The following is a 26790-nucleotide window of genomic DNA, read 5'->3' as shown; positions in this document are numbered from 1 at the left end:
TTACAGGGTTTGGCATTTATCTCAATTCCTTGTCATGGCTCATGACATCTCTTATGTGTTAGAGGTGGTAACTAAAACAAGGATAAAAAGCAGCAAATAGCCTAAGGCTGGAGGCTTTAGCCGGTGGCGGAGCTACACAGGTACATCTGAACAGATCAAAATCTGTCAGGTGGATGCTCTGAACTGCTGTTAATCCCATCCACAAACAAGACACCTTGCATTGCTGTGCATGAACCCAGCTGCACCCCATGGCATCACCCAGCAAATTCCTTTAACTTCATATCTAAAGCAATTTCTATAATGTTATTCGTGCAAAGCGCCATTGGTAAGAGCACGGCTCTGGTCCTTGTGCTTCTGAATACAGGCGCTAATTAAGATAATATCTGACCATATTGATGAGGTAGGAAGGGACGACAGCAGCTTCTCCACAGGTGTTACAGGAGCAGCGTCGGGGCTCTGGGTGCTTCTCCCTCCCACTGTGAAGGGCAGGGCAGCCACAAAAGCCCTAGGACTTGTGTGTGGTTTTACTCCCTCTTAAGAATGATATTCAGGTTTCCACAATATAGTTAGATACTTTTTAGTCGTGCCATTCTTAAATTTACAAGCTCTATGATTTTTCTTTTAAATGTGTCGTTTACATTTTATTTATAATAATATGACTTTCGCAATGTATTAACTTTATATTTGAGATCTTCTGGATTGCCTCCACCCTGTTCTGACATATATGTATACATATCCACCCTTCCCCTTTCTTTTTGTATTGCTTCTGTCAGGACTTAACCGCCTATATGTGATTTGCTTAGTATTTTTATTTTAGGGCAGGCGATTCAATATGAAGCAGTCACTGGGGCTTGAGCTTTGCCCACATGAATGAAAAGCAAGCTGTGACCAGCTATTCCTTTTCCCAGCCGCTGCGCCACCTCTACAGCACAGCTGTCAGAGCTGATTGCGTGACTCGACTCGAACACACTCCAGGCAAGGTCAGCCCGGTTAAAAACATGAGAACAGCCAGGCTGGGTCAGGTTAAAAGTCCATCCAGCTCCGATCTCACTGTGAGCGATGAGTAGGGGATGCTCAGGGTAGAGAAACGGAGCAAGTACAAACAGTCCTTCTTCTGATGTGCGTACTCAGCATCTACCAGTCTGTGCAAGAGGGATCTTGCTGTACCCACGCTGTTGTGTTAGGTAGCCCTTGGTGAACCTTTTCTCCATTAATTTATCGAATTGATTTTTGTGCCTGCTTATACTCCTGACCTTCATCATCTCTTGTGGCAGAGGGCCCCACAATTCATGTGTGTGGTATGTGAAAGCGTATTTTTTCTTGTTTGTTTTAAACACATTCCCCACGACCCTCACTCAGTTGCAATATAGCTCTTTGGTGACGGTAAGTGGTGAACAATCCATTCCCAGTTCATCATCACACTATTCAGGATTCACCTTTGTCATACCCCCTGTGAATTGTCTCATTTCCAGGCTAAACTGCTAGTCATTCCTCATACCAAATCTATCCCATTAAATCTGATAATTTTTGCCACATCTATTGTATTCCTTTTGAGATGGGGCAGCCAGAGCAGTATTGCAGCAGCATGTGCTGGAGTTGGCACAAAGTGAGGGTGGTGGCTTCTTATCAGGGTCAGGAGGTGGAGAGATGCGGGAAGGAACTCAGTAAGACCCTTTTGGCAGCATTAAGCTGTTCTGTCAGCTTAGTTAACTCAGGAAACCACATCTTTACCACTCAGCCCTTTTCCCTAAGTAGCACAGATCCTTGTGAGACTTCTTGGTAACTTTATACCCCAATAGTTAGCAAAAACTTTGGAAATCATTACGACTTTGAATGAGATTTGTACACATACTTGAAAATGAGGTCACAAATAAATGCTCAAAGGTCACTGAAGAACGGAGCAGTTCAGTATTGTGTTTAGATCTCAAACATATTAAGTACCCTTTGAATTTACAGGTTTTGTAAACAAGCAGATATACAATATCTCTGGTGTAAAATGTCCACTTACTTTATGTCACTGAAAAAGGGCATAAAGAGGGGCTCCTGTTTACAGAATAAAGTGACAGTCATGTGCCAGAGAGGTGTGCATTTTCCCTCGTGGAAAAATTGATAAGTTTGAAGGGTGGGAAAAGGTTAGTATCAGTAGTATGTTGCTGCTCTTCTATGTTCCCTTACGTCTCTTTTCAGTGGGTTTGTTTACTTGACTTAAGTAAGACCTTATTTCATCACAATTTTCAATTCCTCCAAGCATCCACTTCTCTAAAGCAAGAGTCAAACTTGGCAAAATGTGTGGAATAAGAGTTCTTCTGCAAGTGTTAATAATGGCATTTATCCTGGAGAAATGGCCACTCAAAATAAAGGCGCAGGAGTGTCATGCTTCTGGTAGGTCCTGATAACTTTATCTCTGCTTTTCCTCTGACCATTGAAATGTGGCTCAAAATAAAAGTTTTCACCTGAAAACATAGCTAGGAATATTTGTAAAGTTACATTGTGCTTTGAGGATTTCATGCCTTGAAGTAAGGGAGGTAATCATGTTGGCTTCTTTAAGTGATCCTTTTAAAATATTTTATGCCTTATTGAAGGGAATGCCCACTCCTAGGGACCAATGTCTTGTTGCATCCCATGGGATTCTTCCATCACTCCTGAGATCAGGCATACCAGAAAACTGGCAGTGCTTCAAAAAGATAGGATCAGACCCCTTCTAGCCCTGGGGAATGGTGTTGACCATCATGTTGGCTGGTCAGGAACACTATGTGCAACACACACACAGTGCTCCGTTGTGCCATGGCTGTATCGGTGACCACCTGCTTTGTGCCCACCATGGGCAATGCTGGGGGTGGGAAGTGCCCTGGACAACACCAGTGAGCAGACTACGCAGTTACGCCCACCAGCCTTTGTGTATTCCACAGCTGATGTAACGCAGAATGGACTCTGAGCCTTGGAAAGAGAAGGAAAAGAGCTCCAAAGAGCTCTCGGGTGGGAATTACGCTGAGAGGGATTTTGACAGCTTATGGTGTGGTTATTGCAGTGGTTTCAGAACTTCAGGCATAGTTCTTTTGGTATGATCTGTAAGGCACTCGCATAGAAGAATGAGCAATGCAGGATAGCTGTGTAGGTGACAGGTGTTCTGCACATACGCAAAAAGAGATTGCACAGTATGGTTGGAAAGACAGCAGTTCTGCAAAAAAACCCCAACAATTCCCAGGTGAATGTTTTGTTTCCAGTGCTTTGGGAGAGACGTTTACAGAGAGTTCACAGAATTTATTTATTCAGAGTCCTCTTTGTTTCCTGCTCCTTTCCTGGCCATGCCCCGAGGATGTTTCCATGGAATAGAGCGTGGTGTTTCGCTTTGCACCACCCTGCTCAGCGACTGCCCCTACCTCCTTGTTTGATCAGTTCCCAGCAATTATTCTCCCCGCACCTGCTGATCATGTAACGGGCTCTTCTCCACCCTTCCAACATCTCGTTTCAGGCAACGCTGCTATAGATACATTCATTGCCACTTGGTTTTTTAAATATCATGCACATGAAAACGTATGTCTAAAAGCACCCGGTAAAAGTTAAAGCTTTCTGCATTCAGCCATTGAATGGTCTTCCTCGACCTGCTATTGCTACAGAGAACATTGCTTTTGTCTGTTCCTGTAGTAATCCTACAGTGTTTGCAACTCGTTTTCTACTTTTTTTCTTCTGGATAAAAAATGATACGAATTCGTATGTTCAAAGTATGTGTAAAATGTGGCTTTTCCTTACTATGTATCACAAAGTGCCAGGCATTGAAAACCAAACCTTCCCTGGCCACATGAATCAACAGCAGTTGATTATCTCCTAAAAAATGCCTCCCTTGTTTAGCCAGAGGTGTTTTACAAATTATGTTCCTCTAATGCACCACCACCTTGGATGAAACACGAGCCTTCAAACGCAGATGAGAGGCTCCAGTTCTGATTGATAAATAAAATAACCAGAACTTCCTAACAAAACCACTTGTACAATAATGTGAAAAGAATAACAGCAAAGGCCATAACCCAGCTGAGTTGGGAAATACCAGTGGCTTTACTTGGTATGCTCATTCTTTAATTTACAATGGCTATATAGCGTAGGCGGGCCCAAGTCTCGTTTAAAGTGAGGTTTGTCCTTCCTGTGGTCATTCGGATGCAGTGGAAGGGAACGGCGCCTTAATGGTGTATGGATCAGCAAGACCAAATCTACATCTGTCAGCCTCCTTTCTTACCACCCTGGCTTTGCTCTGTTTAGATTGCAGATTCCTACCCTTGCTGCTATCTGTTCCTTTTGATAAACTCTGCAATGAGAGGAAATGTTTTTGCATCATTTTTGGGAGTCCTGTTTCCTGTTTGAGATCTGAGACATGGCTTGTAGCACCAGGACCCTTGGGAACTTATTTTTCTGCTTGGAAACCAGACCAGCATAATGAGTACCCTCTGTGCAAATTCAATATTAGTTCTACACCTAAGGTCAAGCAGAAGTTAATGACCATTTTTTACATACAGAAATCACTTACGAAACCAACATTACATTTCATGCTTTTGTCATTTTAAAACGAAATAAAATGCTGGAGTAATTTATATTAAATTGATTTAAACTACAAAGCATAAATATCATGAATCCCAGATTGGTGTTTGAGAGAAAATGGCATCATTGTCACGTGTGCAGTAGCTCACTCCCCAATTTACAAGCACCTTTATTCCATCCCATGCTTGCTGGGCTTTTTTAGATAAAGAGGTGCTGAACAATGCTGTAAGCAGGAGTCTGTCTTTAATAATTTTTGCATTTTCTTTGTTTCTTTAATTAGCTGATTTACTCAGCTGATTGCACAGCTGTCTGGGCAACACCCCCCCAGGGGCCTGCCAACTGTTTCAGAGATATGTGGTGTACTCGGTGAAGGGAAATCGGTACAATAATTTGCATATATATATGCAGAAATAGTGGGAAGGAATGAGAAAGCTCAAAGGCGATTTTTGTATTGCTAATAAAAGGAAACACGTTAAGCTTAAAAAGCTTTCTCTTTTCAGTAATTTCTGGGAAAAGATTACAGTTTCATGGTAAATAAGGAACCGATTCTCAGTTGGAGGGTTTTATTCCTGGGATTATCACTGTCTCTTACATGCAGCTTTTGGGGATTTCAGAGCTATTCAGTGCTTGTTGGTTTCCCCCCTTTAATCTGGAAATAGGACTTGGAAAATAGAGGAGTATGCATGAGGACCTGGTCTGGCTTAAAATGGTCCTCAGTCAGAGGTTCGTAAAGCATTTACTTGCTGCTCATCTTCCTTTCCACCGCCCAGCGCTAGTGCCTTACATAAGTTGGAGAATCTGGCTTTTAGTTTCCCCAGTGGTATCAGTATGAGCTATTCATTTTTTTCCACTCTGATAAATTAATAAGCGTCAGCAAACATTATAACACTGTTAAACAGTTCAGAGCTGCCATAGTAACCAGCCTCTCTAGAGCTCGCTCTATACCTTTCACAAAGAATAACAAGGGATACCTCAAACTCCATTGTTCAAAATAACAATAAAGTTTTCAAAAATCATGAAATTAGCTTAGAATGATGTGATTAAGAGAGAGATGCTTTTTTTCCTGTTTGTTTCTGAAAAGCTTCATGCTAGCAACTTCCTTTGGAAAAAAAACAAAAAACCAAAAACAAAACAGAAAAGAAAAGAAAAGAAAAGAAAAGAAAAGAAAAGAAAAGAAAAGAAAAGAAAAGAAAAGAAAAGAAAAGAAAAGAAAAGAAAAGAAAAGAAAAGAAAAGAAAAGAAAAAAGAAAAGAAACACGCCTCTCAAAAAATTTGGGATATAAGAAGAATGCTAGAAGTTGTGAGCTTCCCAGCAGCTGACGATAAATCAACTGATGCAGGCTGCTGGCAATTCAGAGCACTGGAGCCTTCCCCCCGGGGAATATTCTTGCAGATTCCTGAGGTCTTTTCAACAGTGATGGTTTGACAGGGACAGAAAAGCAGGCTGTAACCATCCATCAGGGATGAGACAGTGAAAATCTGTTGGCTTGTCAAATAAACAAAGTTCTGCTGTTGAGGAGTAGGCTCTTTACCACTTCCAAGGTGGTGCGTGTCTCCTATCTGTACAGGGCACGTAGGTGCCTTTTGCTTACTGGCGAGAAAGGAGAGATGCATATATAAATTTTGTGCTCATAGTACTGAGAGGATTGAAATCTTTAGAAAGGGCAGAGTTCTTTGATGTTGTAGGATGTTAGCAGGTTAAAGGACAACGCTGAATAATAAATGAACATGCCCATTTGAAACTAAGGAGCATCACTGAAAACATGAGGGGACGTAGCCTTAGGGGTGACCGAGCTCCGTATGGCGAGCAGAGCGGCTTCTGGAGCAGCTGTGGGGACAGGGAGCTCCTCATCCAGCCGGTGCATAGGCTGTGCAGGTGAGCCTGGCAGCTGGGATCTCGCAGGCTTGGGCTGCTCCCGAGGGTTTGCCTGAGGGTTTGCAACATGCTAGGCAAGTTCAGCCTTGGGAGCAGCCTAGGGCAGTGCAGAGGTAAACTCCATGTCTGCCAAGGGCCAGGTGTACGGGCTGCCTGGCCCCAAAAGGCAGGCAATCCTTGTCCTGCGGTTGGACTTCACAGCAAGCTCAAGGGCTGAAGACCCCTTGTGCGGACCAAGGGGTCTGGCAGCAACATTGGCTTGCGGGGGGTGCCCTGTCCCCTGCCCTGCCTGGGGGCTCTGTTCTCAACCAGGTCATCAAACCAGAGCCAGGTTAGAAGTAATCCTTTGCCAATCCACACTCGCCAAATGCTTTAGGGTAGTACAAGAGAGGGAACAGCAAGTATAGGAGGAGTGGGACAGCCAGCAGTGATGTGATGGGGAGCTAAGCTGGCTTTCTGTCCTGGAATGGCCATGTGGGTGCCACTCACAGCGAGTCGCTTACGGATGGACAGATATGTCCCTGCCTGCTGTTCAGCAGCTAAATGGTTAACCGTGATGGCAGTCCTCTCTTAAGCATTTAAATAATTAGCTTTCAAAGTTAACACCCTATTAAGCCAAAGGGAGGAAGTTCACACCTCTCCTGGTGTTATTGTTCCAGTCTGGCTGGCTGCAGCAGCAGGGTGACGCTAGTGCCTGGGTTTGTGTTGTGAAGGTTATCTTTGCAGCCAGAAGGGGTAGAAAGAAGAAACTTCATTTATAGAAAAGGAAGAAAGCACAATACAGCAAAGCCTCTGGGAAGATTGCCATGCCGTGGGTTCCAGGAGTTGGTTTATATGTGAATTATTTTTTTTTAACTGTCCTTTTTACTTTCAGTTGGGTGAAAGAGTCTGCTATGTTGAATAAGACAAAGTATTAACATGAAATAATGTGCATTGTATTATGTGACTTTTTAAAGTCTTACTCATGAAACATAATTAATTTACCTTCAAGTTTGGGGACGTACAGAACAGCGTATTGTGGAGACACTGCTCTGGGGGTAACCCTGGCACCCTTGGCAGGATTCTTCCATAGGCAGGAGAAGGTCCGTAGTGCTGCAGGCGGCTGTTGTGACCCTCACTGCATGCCAGTCTGTCTTGCTAAGGTGAGCCCTTTAGCATGCCCATAATGCTCCGTGCTGCTGGGGAAGACAAATCCCTTCCGATGTCTTAAATCTATGTTAAACGTTGTAGTGTGGCAACAAAAGCAGGGGAACACTCTTGGTGGGTAATGGTGACACAAAGGATGCGCTCAGTTCCAGTGTGAGCGATGGTTGCATTCCCTTCCCCTTCACACCCCCGTGTGATGGCTGATTCTGCTGAGGTAGCCAGTACAAAATTATTTACTTTTGTTTCTTATTTCTTTTCTGCTGATTTAATAAGCTGAAACAGGATTACCAAAGGACAAGGCTCTCCCCCACAAGAATTCACTGTTCCAACATTAGTTTACAGAAGAATCTGCTAGCAAAATCTCAGCTCTGGTCCGTGGGGGCACAAGGAACTCAGATCAGATGATGGCCCTGCAATCCTTAAGTGACCATAAAAAATCAACATCCTGAATTCCCTAGGCTAATTTGCAAATAGACACATTTGAACTGCACGTTAGCAAGCTAATGCTCATTTAACATCTTTTTCTTTCATTCATGGCGACTTCTGTTCCAAAGAAGGAGAAATGCAGCAGGTAGGAAAGGGAATTGGTCACTCTATGTTTGCTTGCATTTTTTTCCTGTCTCTGGTCTGAAGCCTGAACCCAAATATGACATTAAATACATACATATAGCTTAGGGTAAACCACCTTTGCCTTTCCCTGGTTGTTGCTGCTTTGTAAGACATGCTGGGGTATTCGTATCAGGGAGCAAAGCCATTTTACGCTGGCGGAGAAGGACGGGTTTGGCCCAGCTCCAAAGTTCACAACTTTTTTGCATGTACATGTTACAGTTTTAGGGAACCGTCCCAGAATCAACACTCGCCTGGGAAATACTTTCCTATCCCACCCTAGCCTTCTGCTCACTTTTCCTATGGTTGAGTTTGCAACGTCAAGCCTTTTTATGAGAAAGTAAGTGGCCAGCTGACAGTAAGTGGGAAATTATCCTTGAATTCTTAGATTTTATGGCAGAACTTGTATTGCATGCAGAAGAACCCACAAGGGCAGTGCCTTGGCCAATTCAAGTGTTGTCTGTGAGTTGTTACGGGGTTAGGAGGCATACCGTGTATAGAAATACTGCAATTCGTTTCTTAAGCGTGTGTGATGATCCTCAGTAACATAAATTTCTGAATACACTGGAATATTTTCAGAAATTGGTGTGTTTTTTCTGTATTTTATGGACAAAATATGTAGTAACCTTTTCATACAGAAACCAAGAAAATATAATTAAGCATTGTTATTTGTCAGTGTGGCCACTGCAGCCTTCAAGGGACTATGTTCTTGTGATGGAAAAAAAGGTATGAGATGGTGTGATTCCTTGAGTGTTGCTTCCTGCGTGTCATTAAAGGGTTCAATTGTGGCTGGTTCTTACGGGTTTGGATAAGAGGCAGAAAGGACACAAAAATCAAGTCTGTGATTTCATGAAAAAGAGGCCGACTGCTCCCTCTCTCCCAAGAGGGCTCCGAGAACGTCAGTGTGAGGTCTGGGATTTTTTTTTTTTTCCTTTAAGAAAATATTTACTGGTTCTTTTCTACATTCCTTACACAGTCTAAACAACATTGAAGCCAAGGAGAACTGGGTTTGGATTATGAACTTTTTCAGCTTTTTTAGAGTTGAGCTGTGAAACTGCTGATAAACCCAGCTTTTTTTCTTTTATTTTTTTAAGCTATTCACTTAGGGTACATCTAAACTGAGGTCATTTTCTCATCACCTTTAAAATCACTCATGCTAAAATTGTTCGACACCCAAGGATACCTGTATCCGTTGGGGTTGTGGATGCGTACCCTCTTTGTCTTTCCCTTTCCCTTTCCCTTTGTGCCAGGTAAAAGATATTCCTGCCCTCAGCCGTGGGTGTTTGCTGCTTCTCACAAGCTCCCCGGCCACTAATCTACCAGCCCAGCCAGGTTAGCAACAGCATGCTGCTCCTTGAAGGTCCGCCTGTTTGCTTTGGTTGAAGATGCTCTGGGGTGTTCTGCCCTGGCACTGGGCAGGGAAGGGGACACTTGTAACAGAGGCCGGTGACAAGAGGACGGCTGGCAGCCACTAACCTCTTCCCCTGGCACAGCTGTTTGCGGAGCGCCCATCTGCTCAGGCTTGGTGGGAAAGCTGGCTGGATCAATGTAAATCACTTAAACCTGGACCTGTGGTCTTGTTACTAGCACGGTGCCACTCCTTTAAATACCGTGATTAATAGCCAGCGTCTGTGGGGATGTTTTGCCCATCAGCGGCTACAGCAAATTGATTTTAGGAGAAATCAGAAAATTGAAAGGAGAGTTGGGGAAACGTTGTGTTTCTGCTAATGCAGCCACAGACTTAAGTGATTTGCAGTTGCTCAAACAACCATTTTTTAGCATTCGTTAATGCCTTCTGGCTTTGCAATGTTCCCATCTCATGCCCGTTGTTCTGCCTGGCGTTTGGCAAATGGATGTCCTGAATGCTTTGTGACTCCCTCAGCGGCAGTGGGTAGAACGGGCACGCGCGGCAGTGTGCAAGAGGAGGAGGCAGCTCTTGGGGAGGAAGGCTGGGAGGCGGGTTACAAGGGAAGGGGCTGCACAGGGCCCCCAGCCTGGCTGGATGGAGTAGGTTGCCTTGGGAAGCCCTGACCTGCCCTAGGGAAGCAGGGGCCACACGGAGCTGTAGGGCAATCACTCTGGTGAGTGCTCCAGTGGGTTGTTACTTTTCCAACCTGGGACAGAGATATGCCACAATGTCCCAAGCACGTTTTGATTTTGCCTAGCTTTAAGTGCTGCTGGGATATAACCCCCCATTGTAGATGCTTTCTGTTATAGCTCTAGATTGACCTTGTGTTTTCAGCATTCACCTTGAATTTCAGAGGTTGGCTGGTAAAGTGATGCCAGCAAAGCCACTAGTGAAGATTTATACCAGACCCCTGGTTTCTTTTGATAATGGATTAAAACAGATCCCTGAATGGAATGAACTGTATTGACAAAATGACTTTTTTTCCCCTTTTATAATTACATTTTTATTACTTTTTTTTCTCCCCGGATAGCATAACTACAGGGGAAGAAAGAAGAATTATAACCTATATGGCATAGCAATATGAGCAGAAATCCTGCAGTAAAAAGAAAATAAGTCCATATGCTTTATTTTAGAGGTCAAGAGCTGTCTAAAGTTACTTTTCTTTTGAGTGGCTGGCTGCTGCCTAAAGGCGAGGCTGCTTTTTCTATCAGACCCAGAGAAAGTGCCCATGTAGACACACCAAGCTAGACCTCATGGCTCATGTTACGTGTGTTAGCTCATCTGTGGTAACCGGGTTGGACATCTAAAGGTTCAGGCTGAGGGTTGAGGAGAACTTAGGTGAGGGTGGCTGGTGAAGGTAGTACTGCTACCTGCCAACCCTTCTCCTGCTCCCTCAACAGCCGATTTGTTAATCAATCAAATCCTGGGCTGCTTCAGCTCACAGACATAGTTTTAAGGCAAAACAGGGCTGGAGAACCTTGTCTGAAAACACTGTGCTGTGGGCTGTGGCTGGCCGGATGCAGCCTGATGACCAGCTGAGGTACCCAGGGCTGAAGGAGGGAGGAGGTGGACAGGAGGAAGCACGCAAGCGGATCCCTCCCACCCATCCATCAAAGTCATGAGCCTGGCGTTGTTCAGGAAATGGATTTGCCACCTCTACCGCATCAAGGACGCTTTTGTTGTCACAACTGCTATGGCTACACTAGCAAATCATTCAATGTGTACACAAGATTGATGATATTTGACTATGGTGCTTGTAAGTAAATGGGTATGGTGTAAGGTAGAGTCACTTTGCATGTGTTTCGTTGGGTCTGACCCTCCTAACCTGCCATGCATCACATTTCAGAACATCAGAGAGCTTAATGTCCCACAAAATACAGCAGGTGGGTGTGTTGACTGGAAGGGTGTCTTGGACTAGAGATAGTAGAACTACCTATAGATGTAGCTGTTTTGCAATACAGAAGTCTGATGTGTCCCTTCAAAAGTGGTCCTTGTATTTTTAGCTAGGTAAACTGATAACTCTGGTTTCAACCCTTGTGGAGATTACAAGTTTGATCCAAAACTTTTTTCTTTAAAGTCTGGCAAGTCTTGCTGGTGTTAAGCAATGTTAATTGAACTAAGTTACTGGTTTCTCTTGTTGTGTTAGCAGCAAATAACCTTTAACAGAACATCTTCTGCTACCATTTATTTCTGAAGATGACTTTTCATGGTTAGTGGTGGTGTTTGTTAAGACTGAGAGTGCTTGGCTTATATAGAATTTTCCAAGTCTGAGATGAGGGATAAATCTGCTTATTTTGTTTAGTCTGAATTGAACTTCTGCAATATAATGAAAGTAAAGGGAGGTCTGATTGTTTTATTCTTTATGAGTCACCAGGTCTTGTTATAACATATGGAATAGTAGAGTTTCCTTAAATGTCACCATTTTATCAGGACTAACAGTAGCGGAAATAAAACTATTTAGTACTGCTTTTAACTGCCTGGGGAAAATAAGGTATACCTTATTTAGGATTTGTCCAAACCCAATAAGGAATACCTTATAGGATTTGTCCAAAACCACTCAAGGCGGTTAATCCAAGTTTAGCTTTCTAGTTTCTTGAATGGTCATCCTATTTGATCTAACCCGGACCGTGCTGCTTTGCTGCTTCTTGTGATTTAAACCTGCTTGCTTCCAATACATTCCCTCTTTCTTATTTTAGCAATTAATCAAAATGAAGAAAACAGCAGTCAAGAAATAAGAGGACCAGAAGAGCTCAAGGATGCCTCTGATGCTCAGGTAAATGTGTAAGATTAATGCTGTCTTGGGAACTTTTTCAGATCTACAGGTTGAAAGATCTGCTTTCAATAGCTCTGGGAAATGGATTTTCCTCCATGTTCTGTGCAGGGAACCCATAGGAAGGAGAAAGTCTGCTGGATCTTGTCTTATGTGACTATTTAGAATAAGATTGATGATTACTCTGGGAATTAATCCCATGATGTTGCAATCGGACAGCATTCTTCAGCTATCTCTCTGCTTTTTTTAGATTACGCACATAGCATATACTAGATGTGGAAATAAAATGAGATGTGTTTCAGGAGGCAAGGGCATGTGACATTTTGATTGAATTTTAATCACTGTAAGTAGACATGCAATGAAATGAGGATACTTATTAGTCACTCGAGTGTAAGCAATAACCTTTTCCTTTCCTTCCCTAACTGCCCTCATTTACAACCAAAGCATACTTCTAGATTTTGCTCAGAAGAAACTTAACTGCCTTTTAGAGTATTTTATTGGAGAATTGCTTACCCTTTTTAATTCTGTGAATCTTCTTTGATTAATCTTCAGTTCATTCAGTCATTCAGTTCGTGCATTCAAGCTGTGCAAGTGTAACTATATTGCTCATTATATAGGTACTGATTATTGCTTTTAATTTAAAATTGCTTTCTCCCAGTCTTGACTGTTCTTTTTCTTATATTCCTCTTGCAAATCTTATGTTCCCCACCAGTTGCCACATTTTCTCCTTCCTCCATACGCAACTTGCGGTTCCTGTCTCTGATTTATCTCCTAACACCTTGCCCGCTAAAAAGCTGTGTGCAAGAAAGAGAGGATTTGCACTCATGTCTGTGCGCAAGCCGAGGTGAAGGGGTACAAGCCATGTACCCAAGTTAGCAGTACCTGTATCTTTCTAAAGGTAGGGGCTGTCTCAACCACAGTGAGCCTGGTAGCAGCTCTGCTGGCAAACCTGGGCCATGGCAGACACCTGGAGAGTGCAGGCAGAAGAGCTGGAGACCATGCGGATACGCCTGCTGTGTTGGTGTGTCACTGGGCTCTTCCAGCATGAGTCATGCTCAAACAAGATGTTCGGAAGTGGCCTGCTCTTTTCTTCATTGTACACGGTTTCAAATCTATTTAAAAAAAAACAAAAGTGTAGTAGGAGCCCTAATGTGTGAAAAATTTGTTACCTGAGTTTTGAGTCCTAACTCACGTCAGTGTGGGGTTGAGGATCAGTCTTCTAGAGCTCAGCTGTGCATTGCACAGCTATAGAAGAAACCCAGTGGGAAATACTGACCTCACTGCACAAAAAATCTGGCTTTCTGTTTTCATTTTTGGGTTTCACGTATGCTCAGTTCTACTTGATTATTGTAGTTTTTGAAAATGTTTGTCCACATTGGTGTCAGAGATGTAAAAAGAAAGACTATGACGTGTGCTTAAAGCTCCTAAAATTACAGCTAATAAGATTACTTGGGCAGATTATAAAAATCCATAAGAATTTATTATTGGGATACTGATTTGCTCAGCTTTTATTTGGCTGGAAATCAGCTTCTATTATATATATAGTTTTAAGAAAGTGAAACACACTTAAAAGGAAGCAATTATTAAGTGAGCAGTTAACAAAAGTGTTCGAGCGCCCAACTGGGAGGAGAGAGGGGTGTTACCAAAGCAGCTGTTGCTACGATTTGTTTGTCAGTGCCATAAAAAACGCCATCCTGCAAACGCCGAATACAGTTTGGTTTAAAGGTGTGGATGATGTTTTTCACTTTAGTGAGACTGTGCGTGTGACTGAGGCAAAGCAAATCATCTTTTGAGGCAGTGGCATATGGTTTTTAAGTATGCAGGTTGATCAAAGGTGAAGCCTGTAATAATCACGTTGTCGTCACCAGACGCAGAAGGAGACAGAGGTGCAGCAGAAAAAACCCAAACCACCACGGACCTTTTCTGTTAGCAGAGTTGAAGGGTGTGGTGCCTGCTCTAAACACCGCTCTGCGGGACGGAGGCTTGACTTCCATTGGAGTTGGTTGACAAAACTGGTAGAACTGGGGAAAAAATTCAGTACAATGATTTTAAAAAGCGAGCATGCTGTAAACAACGTAAATAAAGTAAACAAATTCCCATCCTGTCTGCCTAGGGATGTCTTAATTCACCTCTGTGTCGCTGCTAGCATATTCATTAATGGACTTTGCAGAGGGAATATTTTCCAATGGATGTTCTGAAACAGAAAATGTGTTGTCAGCATCTTTACTTTTCCAACCTCAATAGTGACTAATTTACTTTCCTTCCCATTAAACTTTTTTATTTCATTTCAAATATTGCATAAACACCTTTAATTATAGTAATTTTGGGCCGTGAGTGGTAGTAAAGCCTTACTATAAAGCTCCTACATTCTTTTATCATTCATTAAATTAAAGCCAGTTAAAATAATGCAACTTTGTGTTTTTCACCTTCACATAAGTTAGTACTTGTATCTCTGTTGGTGTACGAGAATTAGAGGACTGAGCACAAACATCTGGGCATGCAGGATTTTGGAGGGTGTGTGCCTGCACAAATTACAAATCAAAATTACACTTTGCAAGAAGGGCGACTTGCCTTTACCCTTTTGTCTAACAGCTTCAAAGGTATTGCTTGAAAATTAAATTTATATTGACAAGTGAAAGTGACCAGTAATAGGAGGCTCTATCAACATCTTCCCAGCCAGCTTTTAGAAGCTGTCATCAATTAATTAATTAGTTGACCTGGATGCTTTCTTGTAAGTATTTAACAGAAGGATTTATAGTAGAAAGTCTGCATAATTGAGGAAATCAGAATTAAAAGTGATTCATATTTTTCTTCTTAATTATGAAAAAGCATGTTTAGCCTTTTGTATTTCAAGTGCATTCTTTACTTAGGGAGCCAGGCATGTACAATTAACTTAATAATACCTTAGCCTTCCCAGAAATCCTTTAGTTGACCTTCTATCCTCTGGAAACCCAATAAAATAAATATATTTTTCACGTTCTCTGCAATTCTTGAAATTAAAGAATAGCAGAGGAGAAGGGGAGAAAGGGACATGTTAAAATGTAAGATTTAGTCTTGGTGGTTATTTGAAACAGGAGAATATGATTCTTTAATGAAATTGCCAATTTGAATACAGACCATATTTGTGGCAGGGCTAATGGGCTTGTATCTCGAGATACTTCTTCCCTGGGGTGCTCATCCATGCAGAAAGCAATAATATGTTCTGTCTGAACACAGGCAGAAGGAAAGGGGTGAAAGAGAGTGAGGCCCATGTGTTTAAAAAGTTGTCTTTCTCCAGGATGTTTCTTCCACTTGAAAACACTGAAGCCAACTGTCACCTCAAAACTGAAGTCCTCCTTCCTCATCTTAACATAAATGGTTTTAACCATTGGGCTTTACTTCATACACTGAAGATCAATGAGTATTTGCTCAGCAGAGGGAACACTGCACTTCTGTCGTTGTCCACCTGATGTTTGAAATACAGGGACTCATAGCCATCTATGCCACTCATAGGTCACGGTCTGACTTGTCTGGGTGCAACACAAAGGTGTGAAAAGTGCCTCCACAGTACTAAGATCCCAGATCCAGTGAGACTGTAAATCTTCATAGCCCCAAAGCCCTAACAGGCTAATAACACTTTGAGTTATCCTTAGCCTACAAGCCAGGGGGGATTACAGTGCACAGATGTTAAACTCTCTGCTAGAAGCATCCCGAAGCCATGAAGTAGGCAGGTTTGGCTCTAGTTGATGTCCCCAAGCCATCAAAGTGTTGCGAAGTGCAGACAGCAGACCTCACCCAAGTTTGTGATCATTGCCTAGGTTCCCTGTGTAAATTACTGGAGAAAAAGGAGAATTTTAGGAAACAACTCATCTGACCATTTTTAAATGTGTACTGTCAAGTAAAAAAATTTTCTCTTCTTAAGCGCTTCTTTATTGATTAAGTGAGTCTGGACAACTAATTCAGTATATTCTTCCACATTTGATAAAATCAGTCTCACTCCTGATCTGCAGGTGATAACGGTGTGTCAGAACTGGTTCATAAATCCATGTTCTGGATTTAGAAGATAAGGAGCTAATCTCATAGCAATGTAAGGACCTTCAGGTTAGGGCGCTGCGGTTCCTTATTGTCTCGGCAGATTTTTGACCTGCATACATTCCTTATGTGGGAAAGCTGGGCTCCTCAGGAGGCTGGGGACTAAGCATTGGACATGCAAAGCACAGGCTGTATCTGATATTCTTTCCTTCTCCAGAGCACAAGTGCCTGATCCAGGCTTGTGAGGAGATGCCTTCATCCAGACTGGAGAAATGTAGGCATATAAAAATTTCTTTCCAATAATTTGGTATGGATGACTCTTTGGACTTGGTCGTGGAATCTATTTTTTTCCATCAATATTAAAGCTCTTATTTGGAAAGTGGATTTGTTTTCCTCCTCAGCTGAAGAAACCTTAATCCACATTTCCCTCTTCCTTGGAGAAACCCAGGGACTGTAGGATGGTTTGGGTGGGCACTCGCAGACCTTCAGCTGTCATGGGCAGGAGTTTCTCAAGGCCAAAGGGTTGGAGCTTGCGTGGCACTGCAGGTTAGTCGTCAGGGCATCCCTGGCTTTTGGTCCCGACTTGTAAGATGTTTTATGAGTTTTTCAGTAAAGCTCAGGATAAATAGCAGAATGAAAAGGGTGAAGGAAGTGGAGAAAAAGGTTTATTTGCAGATTGCCTTTAAAGTCATCTAGCAATAGCATAGCCATGCCACATGCCTGGCCCTCCATGGGATATGCTGTTCTCATCAGGAAACATCTGGGATAATAAAAGCTGCGTGGTATCATCAAGCCAGGTCTGAGTTATGCAGAGGCTATATGCATGACCAAATCATGGACAGGGATACTAGCCACTGACTTCGCAGGGAGCAATGTAGCCCTCATCAGCTAACTTTGTGATGGATCTGGTATGCCTGTGTACAAGCATGAATCCGTCTTTTTTTATATATATATATATATGTATGTATATATATGGCATTTTTATAAAACAACCAGTGCTGAATGTTTTGACGAAACACTATCGGCATAGCTTGAATAACTGGCAGAATGTTAGCCAAAAAAAAATAAAAAATAGTTCTAACCCAGTTTTTTAAAGCAAATCTCATTTTCTTCCCTAAACAAAATCAGGAGATATTGATTTGTTATTTCCAGAACAAATAAACGCGGCACAACTGTCTTTTAACTCTTGAGGCTTGCATACGTGAAAAATGCGGAGGGAGTTGTAGCCTGTTATTTTTAGGAGTGCCTTGTGTTGCGCTTCATTCTTTTTCCAGGGCTGCTCCTGGCTAACTTTCCCATGAGTTTTTAACCTCTTGCTCTTGTTCTCTTATGTAACAGGAAACAGGCTGACAGGAACAAATAAAACACAGCCTATCTGATAGTCGCACTCAGAGGAGCGGTTCATTTAGTTAGCCCTGCCTTCGTTCCTCCAAAGTAGATACATTTGGAGATTCAGATGAGCCTCAGCTCCTCTCCAGTTGTTTCCCAGGAAGTGGTGCCTCGTTTGCGTTCAGCCAGCGGCGCCCAAGTACCGCGGATATGAGAAAACAGATGTATTTCTTTTAAGGTTGAAATTTGTGGCGGTGTCATGTCCTGGGATTGCGGATTTAAGTATCTGTTCGCTCTTTCTCCCACCCTTAAGGCAGGGGTTTTGTGCAAGCTCCAGGGAAGAGATGACATCGGCCGGATTGAGCTGGTCCAGAAGCTGGCGAGAGAAAACTGCCAGTTTTTGCAGGCGGATCGAAAACCACTGGAGAAGGCAGAACAAGTAAGTCATTTCTTGTTTGGGTGTTTTGTTTCTTTCTGGTAGGGGAGGGAGATTTAGGTCACAAAACTGAAATAGCAAAGCTGATGGTCAGAATCCAGGGCACACATTAGTCATGGAGCTGTAGCTGCTCTCCTCTGGCATTTACGTTTCTCTGAAGCGCATTCAGTTCAATAATTGTCAACACACTTAAAGTATTATGTTGTCATTAATTGTCAGTTACGGTTATTAATACCTTATACATATAGGGAATAGCAGATGATTTGAGGGTGCTTTCTACCAAATTGTTGTTGGTGAATACGAAATATTTGGGTTTTAGGGTGTATTTAAATAACGTGTAAGGTATATGAGTGCTTAAAGTACTTACTTTAAACTGTCTTAAAGAAAATTACTTTGCTGCTGGTATATTTGGATGCAAGCATTGGCTGGAGCTTTTCAGGGTGAATTAGGAAGAATGGTCTGGGTAGGGAATTCAGCAGTTTCTTTAAAAAAAATGTGTTTTCAACCAAAAGTTACAGTGAAGAAAGCAGCATTCTGTTTGTTGCTTCTGAAAGCACTTACTGAGATGTTAATAACTGGATTGAAAATGCAGTAAAACTTGACTGCTCTGCTTATAGCAGCACAATGTATCCTAATTTTGTTCTCCAGATAGAAATCTCCAGATTTCTATTCTGATTGCATATTCATCTAAAGGTTCCCAGATAATAACTGCAAGAAACAACAAAAATCCCACCTAGTCCTCATGTGTCTTGCCATAATGTATATGTAATTTATTCCATTTTCTGCTCACTGGACTGTAGAAAAAAGGCATGTGCTTTAGAAAAGAAATACTTTGCAGCTCATCTGCAAGCTCATTCCTACTGAAGTAGGGCTGCATAAAGGAAAAGAGAATGATGAAATCTCCTTTCAGAGCTTCATACTGCTCTGTTCGGCAGAGTATAAGGTGTAGTCTGGTGTAGTTAAATATGTAATTGTATCAGTAGGTGTGCAAGAGGGAGAAGGGTAATTAGCCAGGCTCACATCCCTGAGATTGAATTGTTCCTCAGCAGATCCGCTAGCCGTGGACATCTGGCAGAATTTCCATATATCTTTAAATGGTATCAGCAAAGTGCAATTAAAAGTTTAGGTGCTTAAGTAAAGAAGATTTTAAGCTAGGGAAGGCTAGCTAGCTAGAATTGTGTTTCAGGATTTGGAAGCAAGATTACAGATGCTGTGGGCATAGGGGGAGAGGGGAATGTTGGGACTGATACTCCAAAAAATTCAGTGGATATTTCTGCTGCTTACTCTGGTCGTTGCACAGGGTGATGTGGTGTCAGCTGCAGCTCCGTAGCTGCACAGATTACAGTACAGTTCCAAAAATGGCAAGGAAAGAAGCGCTCAGCTCTTCTTCTCCTTTGAAAAGTATGGTACTTAGCAATTGCTGCTATTTAGGAGATGAGTGACTTCAGTTTAGCGGCAGCTAGAGCAAGCTGCGTTATAAAGCAGCAGTTACTGCTCTCGGGCAAGGATGTGCCTTCAAACCTAGGAGGTGACAGGAAAAGAGAAATGTCGCCTGAGGGACTGCAGGAGCCCCGGTCATTTCTCATGTGCCCTTTATTTCTGGGTGGGGACCACCTTACAGCTCGGGCTGGCAATAACAAGTTCTGGTGTGCTCCCCCCACCCCGTGCTGCACGTTGCTGGGTGTTGTAGGGTGGGGGGTGACGTGGCTCTTCCCTACGGTCCAGGCAGCCCATGCCCAGATGTGAGCGAGTCTTGCGATCCTCGGTGCGGGTGTATTTGATGAGCCCCCAACCAGCCTATTGATTTCATTAGGAATGGTCGCCCAAAAGGCATTACCGAACATGGGCAAGGTCCGTCGTAGGGTTCACAGTTTAGCTGACTCAGGTGATTTACTTTCACTGGAAAAACCCCATGCTTCGCTGGGGTGGGGGTGGTTGGTTGCATACGTTCAGGAAGCTGTGAGCTTCCATCCCTTCCTCTCCCTCCCTTCCTCCCGTGTGGTCCGAGAGCTGCTCTGGCGCATGTGCAGGTGCCAGGATTTGCCTGGCTGGGCAGAATTCGCTGCTCCAGCCAGCTGTTCCTTCTCCTCTCCAAGGAGAAAAGCAGCAGGCTGGACTGCAGTGAGTACGGCTCGGATGGGGGCTTTCAGACCTGCCCGTCTCATCCTGCAGCTACAGAAGTGATGGCAGATTCGTTGGCATCGGCTGACTGCCCAGTCCCTTGTGCTCGTTGTAAATGTCAGAGGAACAACATGTTCAGGGTGTGGTGTCCTTACAAAATGATGTGCAGCATGCCCATCTTTCTTTTTTTTTTTTTTTTTAAATTTTTAAAAGCCTAGCTTACTCTTACCTTACTGTCTTAGAAACACAGGGTAATGGACACTCAATGTAGGCAGTAAAATGGAGTGGCTCTGCCTGTTCTCCACAGGACCCTCATTTCTCAGTAAGTATCCCTGCGCTAAAGCTTTCGCCAGCTCTCCCTCCTGGGGAGCTCGAACTGCCCTTTCACGGATGATCTGCCATCCTCAAAGGGACGGCCCTCGGTCTGTAGATGAGACGCCTGAACACCCTGCCAGGCTCCTCTCCATGCACTTGGAGAGCCGGCTAGCCAGGCTGGCCTCCTGGCAGCCCACCTCGAAGGAGAAGTGCTGCTGGTTTGCAGGGCTCTGTGTTTCAGTCAACCCCAGGTGGTGTCACTGCTCAAGGCTGGGGGCTTTGTCACCCACCTGCAAGCCAAACTGCTTTTTCCAAGATGGCCAAGGGGCAATTTTTGCCCAAAGCAGAGTTCTGGTTTGTTCTCCTCTAGGAATATGCAAAAAAATCCCTCAACTTGAACGAACGGTTAGAACTGTGTATATGCATAGTTCCTCTGTACGTGTACTGTGTCCCACGCATGGAATGGGAAATGGAGTTGGGACTCCTCTGGTGCTACCCAGTGTGTTTCTACAGCAGGTCTCTTCAGACGAGCACAACCTCACTTGGTTTTCCAGCATTAACAGCAAACACAAATGTAGTATGATTGGGCTTTGCCGATTCTTGTACTTTCCTTTGAAGAAGGAAGAGCACTCAGCCCAACTGAAGAATTTGGTACCCAACAATCCCAATAACTTTCTTACTGCGCAGCGAATGAGGTGTGGAGTGCGATGAGGAGCTAGACTGTGAGGAGGACTGATGGGCCCTCCTGTCATTCAGATAAATAATCACCATCTTCATCTGAGTTTGAGGACAGGACCTGGTGACTCACGTAGGAAAGGTAGATGACGTGGATGCACAAGTCTCTGGTCTTCCAGAGGTTTTCAGGCAGATAAAATACCTAAAGGTATTCTTCAAGGCGTGGTGTTGGAGGTCTGTGGCCCACGATGGGCAGGTGAAGCATGGGTTGGATTGGTTTGGGTCACTGGTACAGAAGGAGACAAAATATAATTTTTTCTCAGAAAAAGCAGATGGATGAGGGAAAATATGTGGCAGCTGGGTGGTTCATTGGAGGAAGGCTCGGTTTGGAACTATGGTGGGGGAGAGAAGGGATTCCTTCAGTTTGGATGTGTTCTGGAGGGTGTAAAACCGGGGTGTATATATATGATGATTTTGTACCTGCATACATTTTTATTTTATACTTTAGATGCCCAAGTCAGAAAGTCCATACGGCTTTTGTTTTATGGTATGCTATCATTTATTTTCAGATTTATGCTCTGGATAAAAAAGGCGTTCTGAAGAAGTCTTATAATTTAAAAAGTTTTGTGCTTAAACTCTATTATATGTGAGCTGCTTATTTGCTTGTGGCACCGCAAGCTTGCTGTGACCAGGTTAGACTGGTATATTGGAATTGGTGTTCTTCTGTAGCACACAGTGCCAACTCCCTCTCTGGTGAATATAATGTTCGCAAAGTGATTTAATTGTAATGGTGCTCACAGACTTGTCAAGGAAAGCAAAAACGAAATTGTAGTGGTTTTTTTTTCCCCCATTCCCACTTGCTAATGTGTTAGAATAAAGTTCTTAATTAAAGCACTGAACCTACCATATGTGTTAAGTTTCCTAAAACTTCAGTTTTGCTAATAAGTAGAAAGTAAATAGTAGTAAATGAACTCCTAAATAGGCAGATAAGTTGCTTCTCTGTGCTCTTGCATTCCTACAATGAGATTCAATGTATCCATAAATAAATAAAATGAATGGTTGTCTAAAAGCACAGAAATTATTTTAATATCAAATGGGGGCTAGAGTAAAAATAACTATGCAAGCTTGCAGTTCTAATTTTATCATTACATGCAAATCACAATCATAAGCCTAGGAAAATGTAAAACTAGATATTTGTATTTTTCTGTTGTTTAAATATTTCATTCCCTTAAAACAATTGCTTTGACATAAAATAGATGAAAAATCCATATTGAAATATTCAGCTACAAAATGAACCTGCTTTTTTTGAGAAGTTTGCTTACTGTTGACATTAATTATAGAAAGCAAGGTCTGTATGTAAAGCCATTTGAAGTAATTCATCATAGCTGGTTTTGCTCAAGCATACATTTGAGATGCAGTTGAGGCATATTTGCACTGAACTATATTTTTTTGAACTCCTTTTAAGCAACTACAACTCAAATAACGCCTTTGTAATCGACGTGATACAGTTTGTACAGTGTTTCCACTTATTATTTCAATGAAGCGTTGCACTCATTAAGAAAATCACCTCTGGTTATAGTGTCATTGTCTTAGCAATAATGTAAAAGTGCTTTTCACCTCAGCAACATCGGGAGAATATTCTTTAGATTATAATACCATTTTCATAGTCGGATCAACCGAATAAACTTTCTGCAAATTGACACTAATGTTCAAAACAAGTTTAAGATTCTCTGATGTGTTCGCAAGAGAGGGATAAAGAATACACATTTCTTTATTCAACTATATATAAATTATATTCTAGGCTGGGGCTCTTCCAATACTTCATGCATCAGTGCAGAGGGGAATGTTTCCTAAATCCGCCTTGTAATCCCTTTACAGATTAATGTATATATTAATTAGAGTTACATACTCTTTAAAATTATATAAGCTTGAATGTATTGATTCTGTGACTTAGCCAGTTCAAGATGAAAGAGATCTATTATAGGCGGGCAGGTATGTTTTCAGAAGGACAACAGATACCGAAGAACAGTTTTGTTAATTTGCCAGGTACTAACTTTTGTAATCAGTGGTCTCATTAAGGAGACAGATGATTTGCTCATTGAAGCAGGTTAGTGGTTAGGCTGAAGCTGTTAAAAGACTTACAAAAGAAGATTAACGATTTAGAGCCTCGGGTTGTATAGATTACTCACGACCGAGGAATTTCTTGAGGAAATTCCAGCCATGACACATCAAGGTTATTTTAGGGTGCATCTACCTGTCCAGCTGGACGCCTGCAAGGAGACAAGAATGAACGTCAGGACGTGTCCAGAGCTGCAGTATTTGTTAGCTTGACAAAGCCATGGCCTTGCACCGATGTACTGTTGAATTGACGGTCAGTAATCAGGGCCCCGACGGAAACATGTTATTTAAAACAATGATATCGAATGACGTCTGAATGCAGTCAGTGACTGAAATCTGTGCTTTACTTTTTAAAAAAATCATCACTGCTTTTTTTCTATCTGCTCTGGCTGGGACAGATCTATTGGGTAGCTTGAGTGCAGATTTAGTGCTTTTGGCTTTTGGAGGCTCTTCTGCATCTCTTGCAGAACTGTGGATCAAGTGGACATGACTATAGCACAGTAAAAGCTTTTGCTGAAACTTCTGTGGCTTGAATAGCTATGAGGTGGTCTAGATGTCTGAAGTCATTGAAACAGAATGGATTTGGCATGTTAGCACAGGAGTTTGCCATTTCCCTTCATACCTCTTAGATCTACCAGCATTAGCAGAGCGAGCTGTACCGGGGTAAGCTGATAGTTTGCAATTTTGACTTAGTTTTCAACTGTAAGCCAAAAAAGAGAAAAAAAAGAGTCTATCAATGAGGTTGTCAGTTTATAGCTTTGTGTTGAGTAAGAGAAAGTAATTAAGAGGTAGGTACATGTTTGCTGTGGAGGTAACCTGAAGTTCAAGTCTCTGGTCTGAATCAGGAGGAACAGGGACTTGAATCTAGTTCTGTCATGTCCTGGAGAGAGTGTCCTGTTCCAGACGGTCGATCTTTCATCTGCTGGAATGAATGCATAGCCCCAGGTGATCACCTGTTCTTCATAAGCCAACCTCTTTATCTTCTGAGAAGAAAGACTTCTGCAGGTCCTAGGATTTTTTTTTCAGTGCAGAACAGGCACAGGCATCTTTTTGAAATGGAAAAGTTTGCCACAGATAAGGATCCTCCTGCTCAGATGTAGGACTGGGACTGGGACTGGCTGCTAGGAAAAGCTTTGTTTCAGTCTCTTGCGACACCTTTGTTAAAATAATAATAAAAGTATTTTTATTTACCGTATACTTTTAAGAGGACTTAGTGTTCCTTTTGTTGAATCTATTTAATGTGGCCATGGTTTTGGAGGAGAATGCCCTCTCACCAGGAATGCAAAATAGCGGTGAGATTATGTGGTCCTTCTTCCTGTAAAAATGAAGCACTTGAGAGGAGTCGTGCTTGTGCTCTCATGAAGTGAACATAGTATAGGAACAGGTCAAGTGGGAAGCTCACTGTTTTCCTTTGCGTCAAGTTACATATTCCCATAATGCCTTCTTTCCTCCAGATGCTCGGCTTAGTGTTTAAAAGAAAAGAAAGCCTAATTTGCTCCTCTTTGATTTCTTCTGTAACTTTAAACTACTTTGTATAGAAGGAAATTCCACGTACACATTTTGCTGGGCTTTCTTTGGTGTGGAACGGTGACTCATTCTTGTATGGGACAATACGTTAACTACTGGGCTGAAAGGGGTAAAAAGGGCATGTGGCATTTAGCAGGCTAAAACCTGGGAGCCAGAACACTGAATTTTTATTTTTGACTCCATCAGTCATTTTGACTCCATCAGTTATTTAATATGTAACCCTCTTCAAATCGTGTCACTTCTCTGCACCTTTGTTTACCCAGATATAAAATGGGGTCTTAAACATGTAAGACCTTGACGGGGTGCTGTAAAACCTGCAGTGGTTAATGAGTGTTAATGAATTGCTTTGAGATCCTTGAGAGGTGGTTTGGGGGATCCCAGTAAGCTGGAATTGTGTTGGACTTTGAACTGCTGAGGGCCAGGGGGATATTTTTTAAAAACCTGAGCATAGCTGAGGCAAGGCCAAGCAGTTGCAATCACTTCACATTCTCTGGGTCCTTGGGCATCGCATCCATGGCTGCGCCGTCAGCAGCATCCCTGCCCTGACTGCTTGTCCCCAGCCCTGTGCTGCTCTGTGAAGAGACATGGGTAATAATCCAGCTGAAAAATAAAATAAATACACCTCTATTGTGGGGTTACTTTCCAACTGGATCAGTTTCCCTCATGGTACGAGGATATGAGCATGGGGTGGGAATGAGATGTGGTGCCAGGGATGACCCTCGCTGACCAGAGCTAGGCTGCTGCTGACAGTGAAACATGGCCTTCCTCCTTTATTCCCTAAAGCCTTGTGATTTACCAAATCCAGAAACTGAGCTGGGTCAAATTAAATGTCCTTGCATTTTTTTGGCTGGCATAATTTTAATCTAGACGCTGTGTTTCACCATGTGGCTTCATGAAGGCTTACATGCACAAAGTGGGTGAATGACGAGTGGGGATCAGCATCCAGGAGCAGGGGGAGGACAGAGCTGCTGTTTTCCATGGGCAGTGGGACTACACAATTCCTGGTTGCACCAGCACTGAAAACGCGGTTCCATCGTTCTGCCTTCTGCTCTGTATATCAATGTGAAAACGCAGAGAAACTCTCATAAAGCTTTCCTCTGCTTTTGTGTTTCTCTCCAGATTCTGAACCACTTACCTGCTTGTGTTTCTAGACTGCCCAAAGGCTTACATAGAATTAATCTATCATTTTCTCCCTTTAAAGATGTAGAAATTACCAGCTTATGAATTCGAAACACCTGTTCTATGTTTTTCGATTTTAAATTTATTGTTCTGCCCCTCTCTTTGTATGATCAATACATTTGATGATGCTCTGAATGTTCTTTTCTCCATTTTTCTGATTTATGACATTGATAAACTCCCGGTTATGCTGATAATCCAGTGGATAAGTCCTGCTATCCTACTTCTGTACAGATATTTCTACATTTGTCCTGGGAACTGTGAATAACAAAAGTGCCCAGATGTCTCTGTCAAATTTGTGATTTTGTTATCTAAATTAATGAAGATTAAAAAGAAAACTTCATAATGCTTTGAATACGTACCATGCAAACTTTAGTCAGAAACTCCAAGCAGTTTTTGAAATTCAGAGGTAATTTTGTCCTTCACCTTCCAATGGTGCAGGTCTTTAAGTCATTCATTGTTTTACTGACTTTTCTCTTGGAATTGAAACCAGTCAAGTGCATCTGGCTTTGGCTCACGGTGTGGACCTGGCTGATAACTGGAAAACTTTGATGATAAGCCAGAAGCTGATGACTGTCTAGCACATCATCCGCTTTGGAAGTTATCTGAGATTCGGTAGCCTGCCCCCAGATCAGAGTAATGTAAAAAGGATTCAGTGCTGCAGGTCTCCTTTTTTTTCCTTTTTGTCTCCTATTCTCCTGAATAAGTTCAGGAAGAATCTTCAGTTTCATTGAAGTGAAGATTTGGGC

The 26790-nt window shown here is 42.5% G+C and overlaps 1 protein-coding gene across 2 annotated transcripts in view; it reads left to right on the top strand.

Annotated features, from left to right (window-relative positions):
• RAPGEF5 (Rap guanine nucleotide exchange factor 5) overlaps positions 1-26790 on the top strand; it is a 162570-nt gene that overhangs the window by 51885 nt on the left and 83895 nt on the right. For both annotated transcript variants that reach the window (XM_063324995.1, XM_063324996.1), the window contains 2 exons: positions 12260-12336; positions 17987-18112. In XM_063324995.1, the coding sequence (XP_063181065.1) occupies positions 12260-12336; positions 17987-18112 (203 nt within the window). The remainder of the gene's footprint in view (positions 1-12259; positions 12337-17986; positions 18113-26790) is intronic.

The sequence above is a fragment of the Chroicocephalus ridibundus genome, chromosome 2 (genome assembly GCF_963924245.1).
Source record: "Chroicocephalus ridibundus chromosome 2, bChrRid1.1, whole genome shotgun sequence".
NCBI classification, from domain to species: Eukaryota; Metazoa; Chordata; class Aves; order Charadriiformes; family Laridae; genus Chroicocephalus; species Chroicocephalus ridibundus.
Note: the sequence above shows the minus strand (reverse complement) of the source record. Positions and strands in the feature narration are given on the sequence as shown.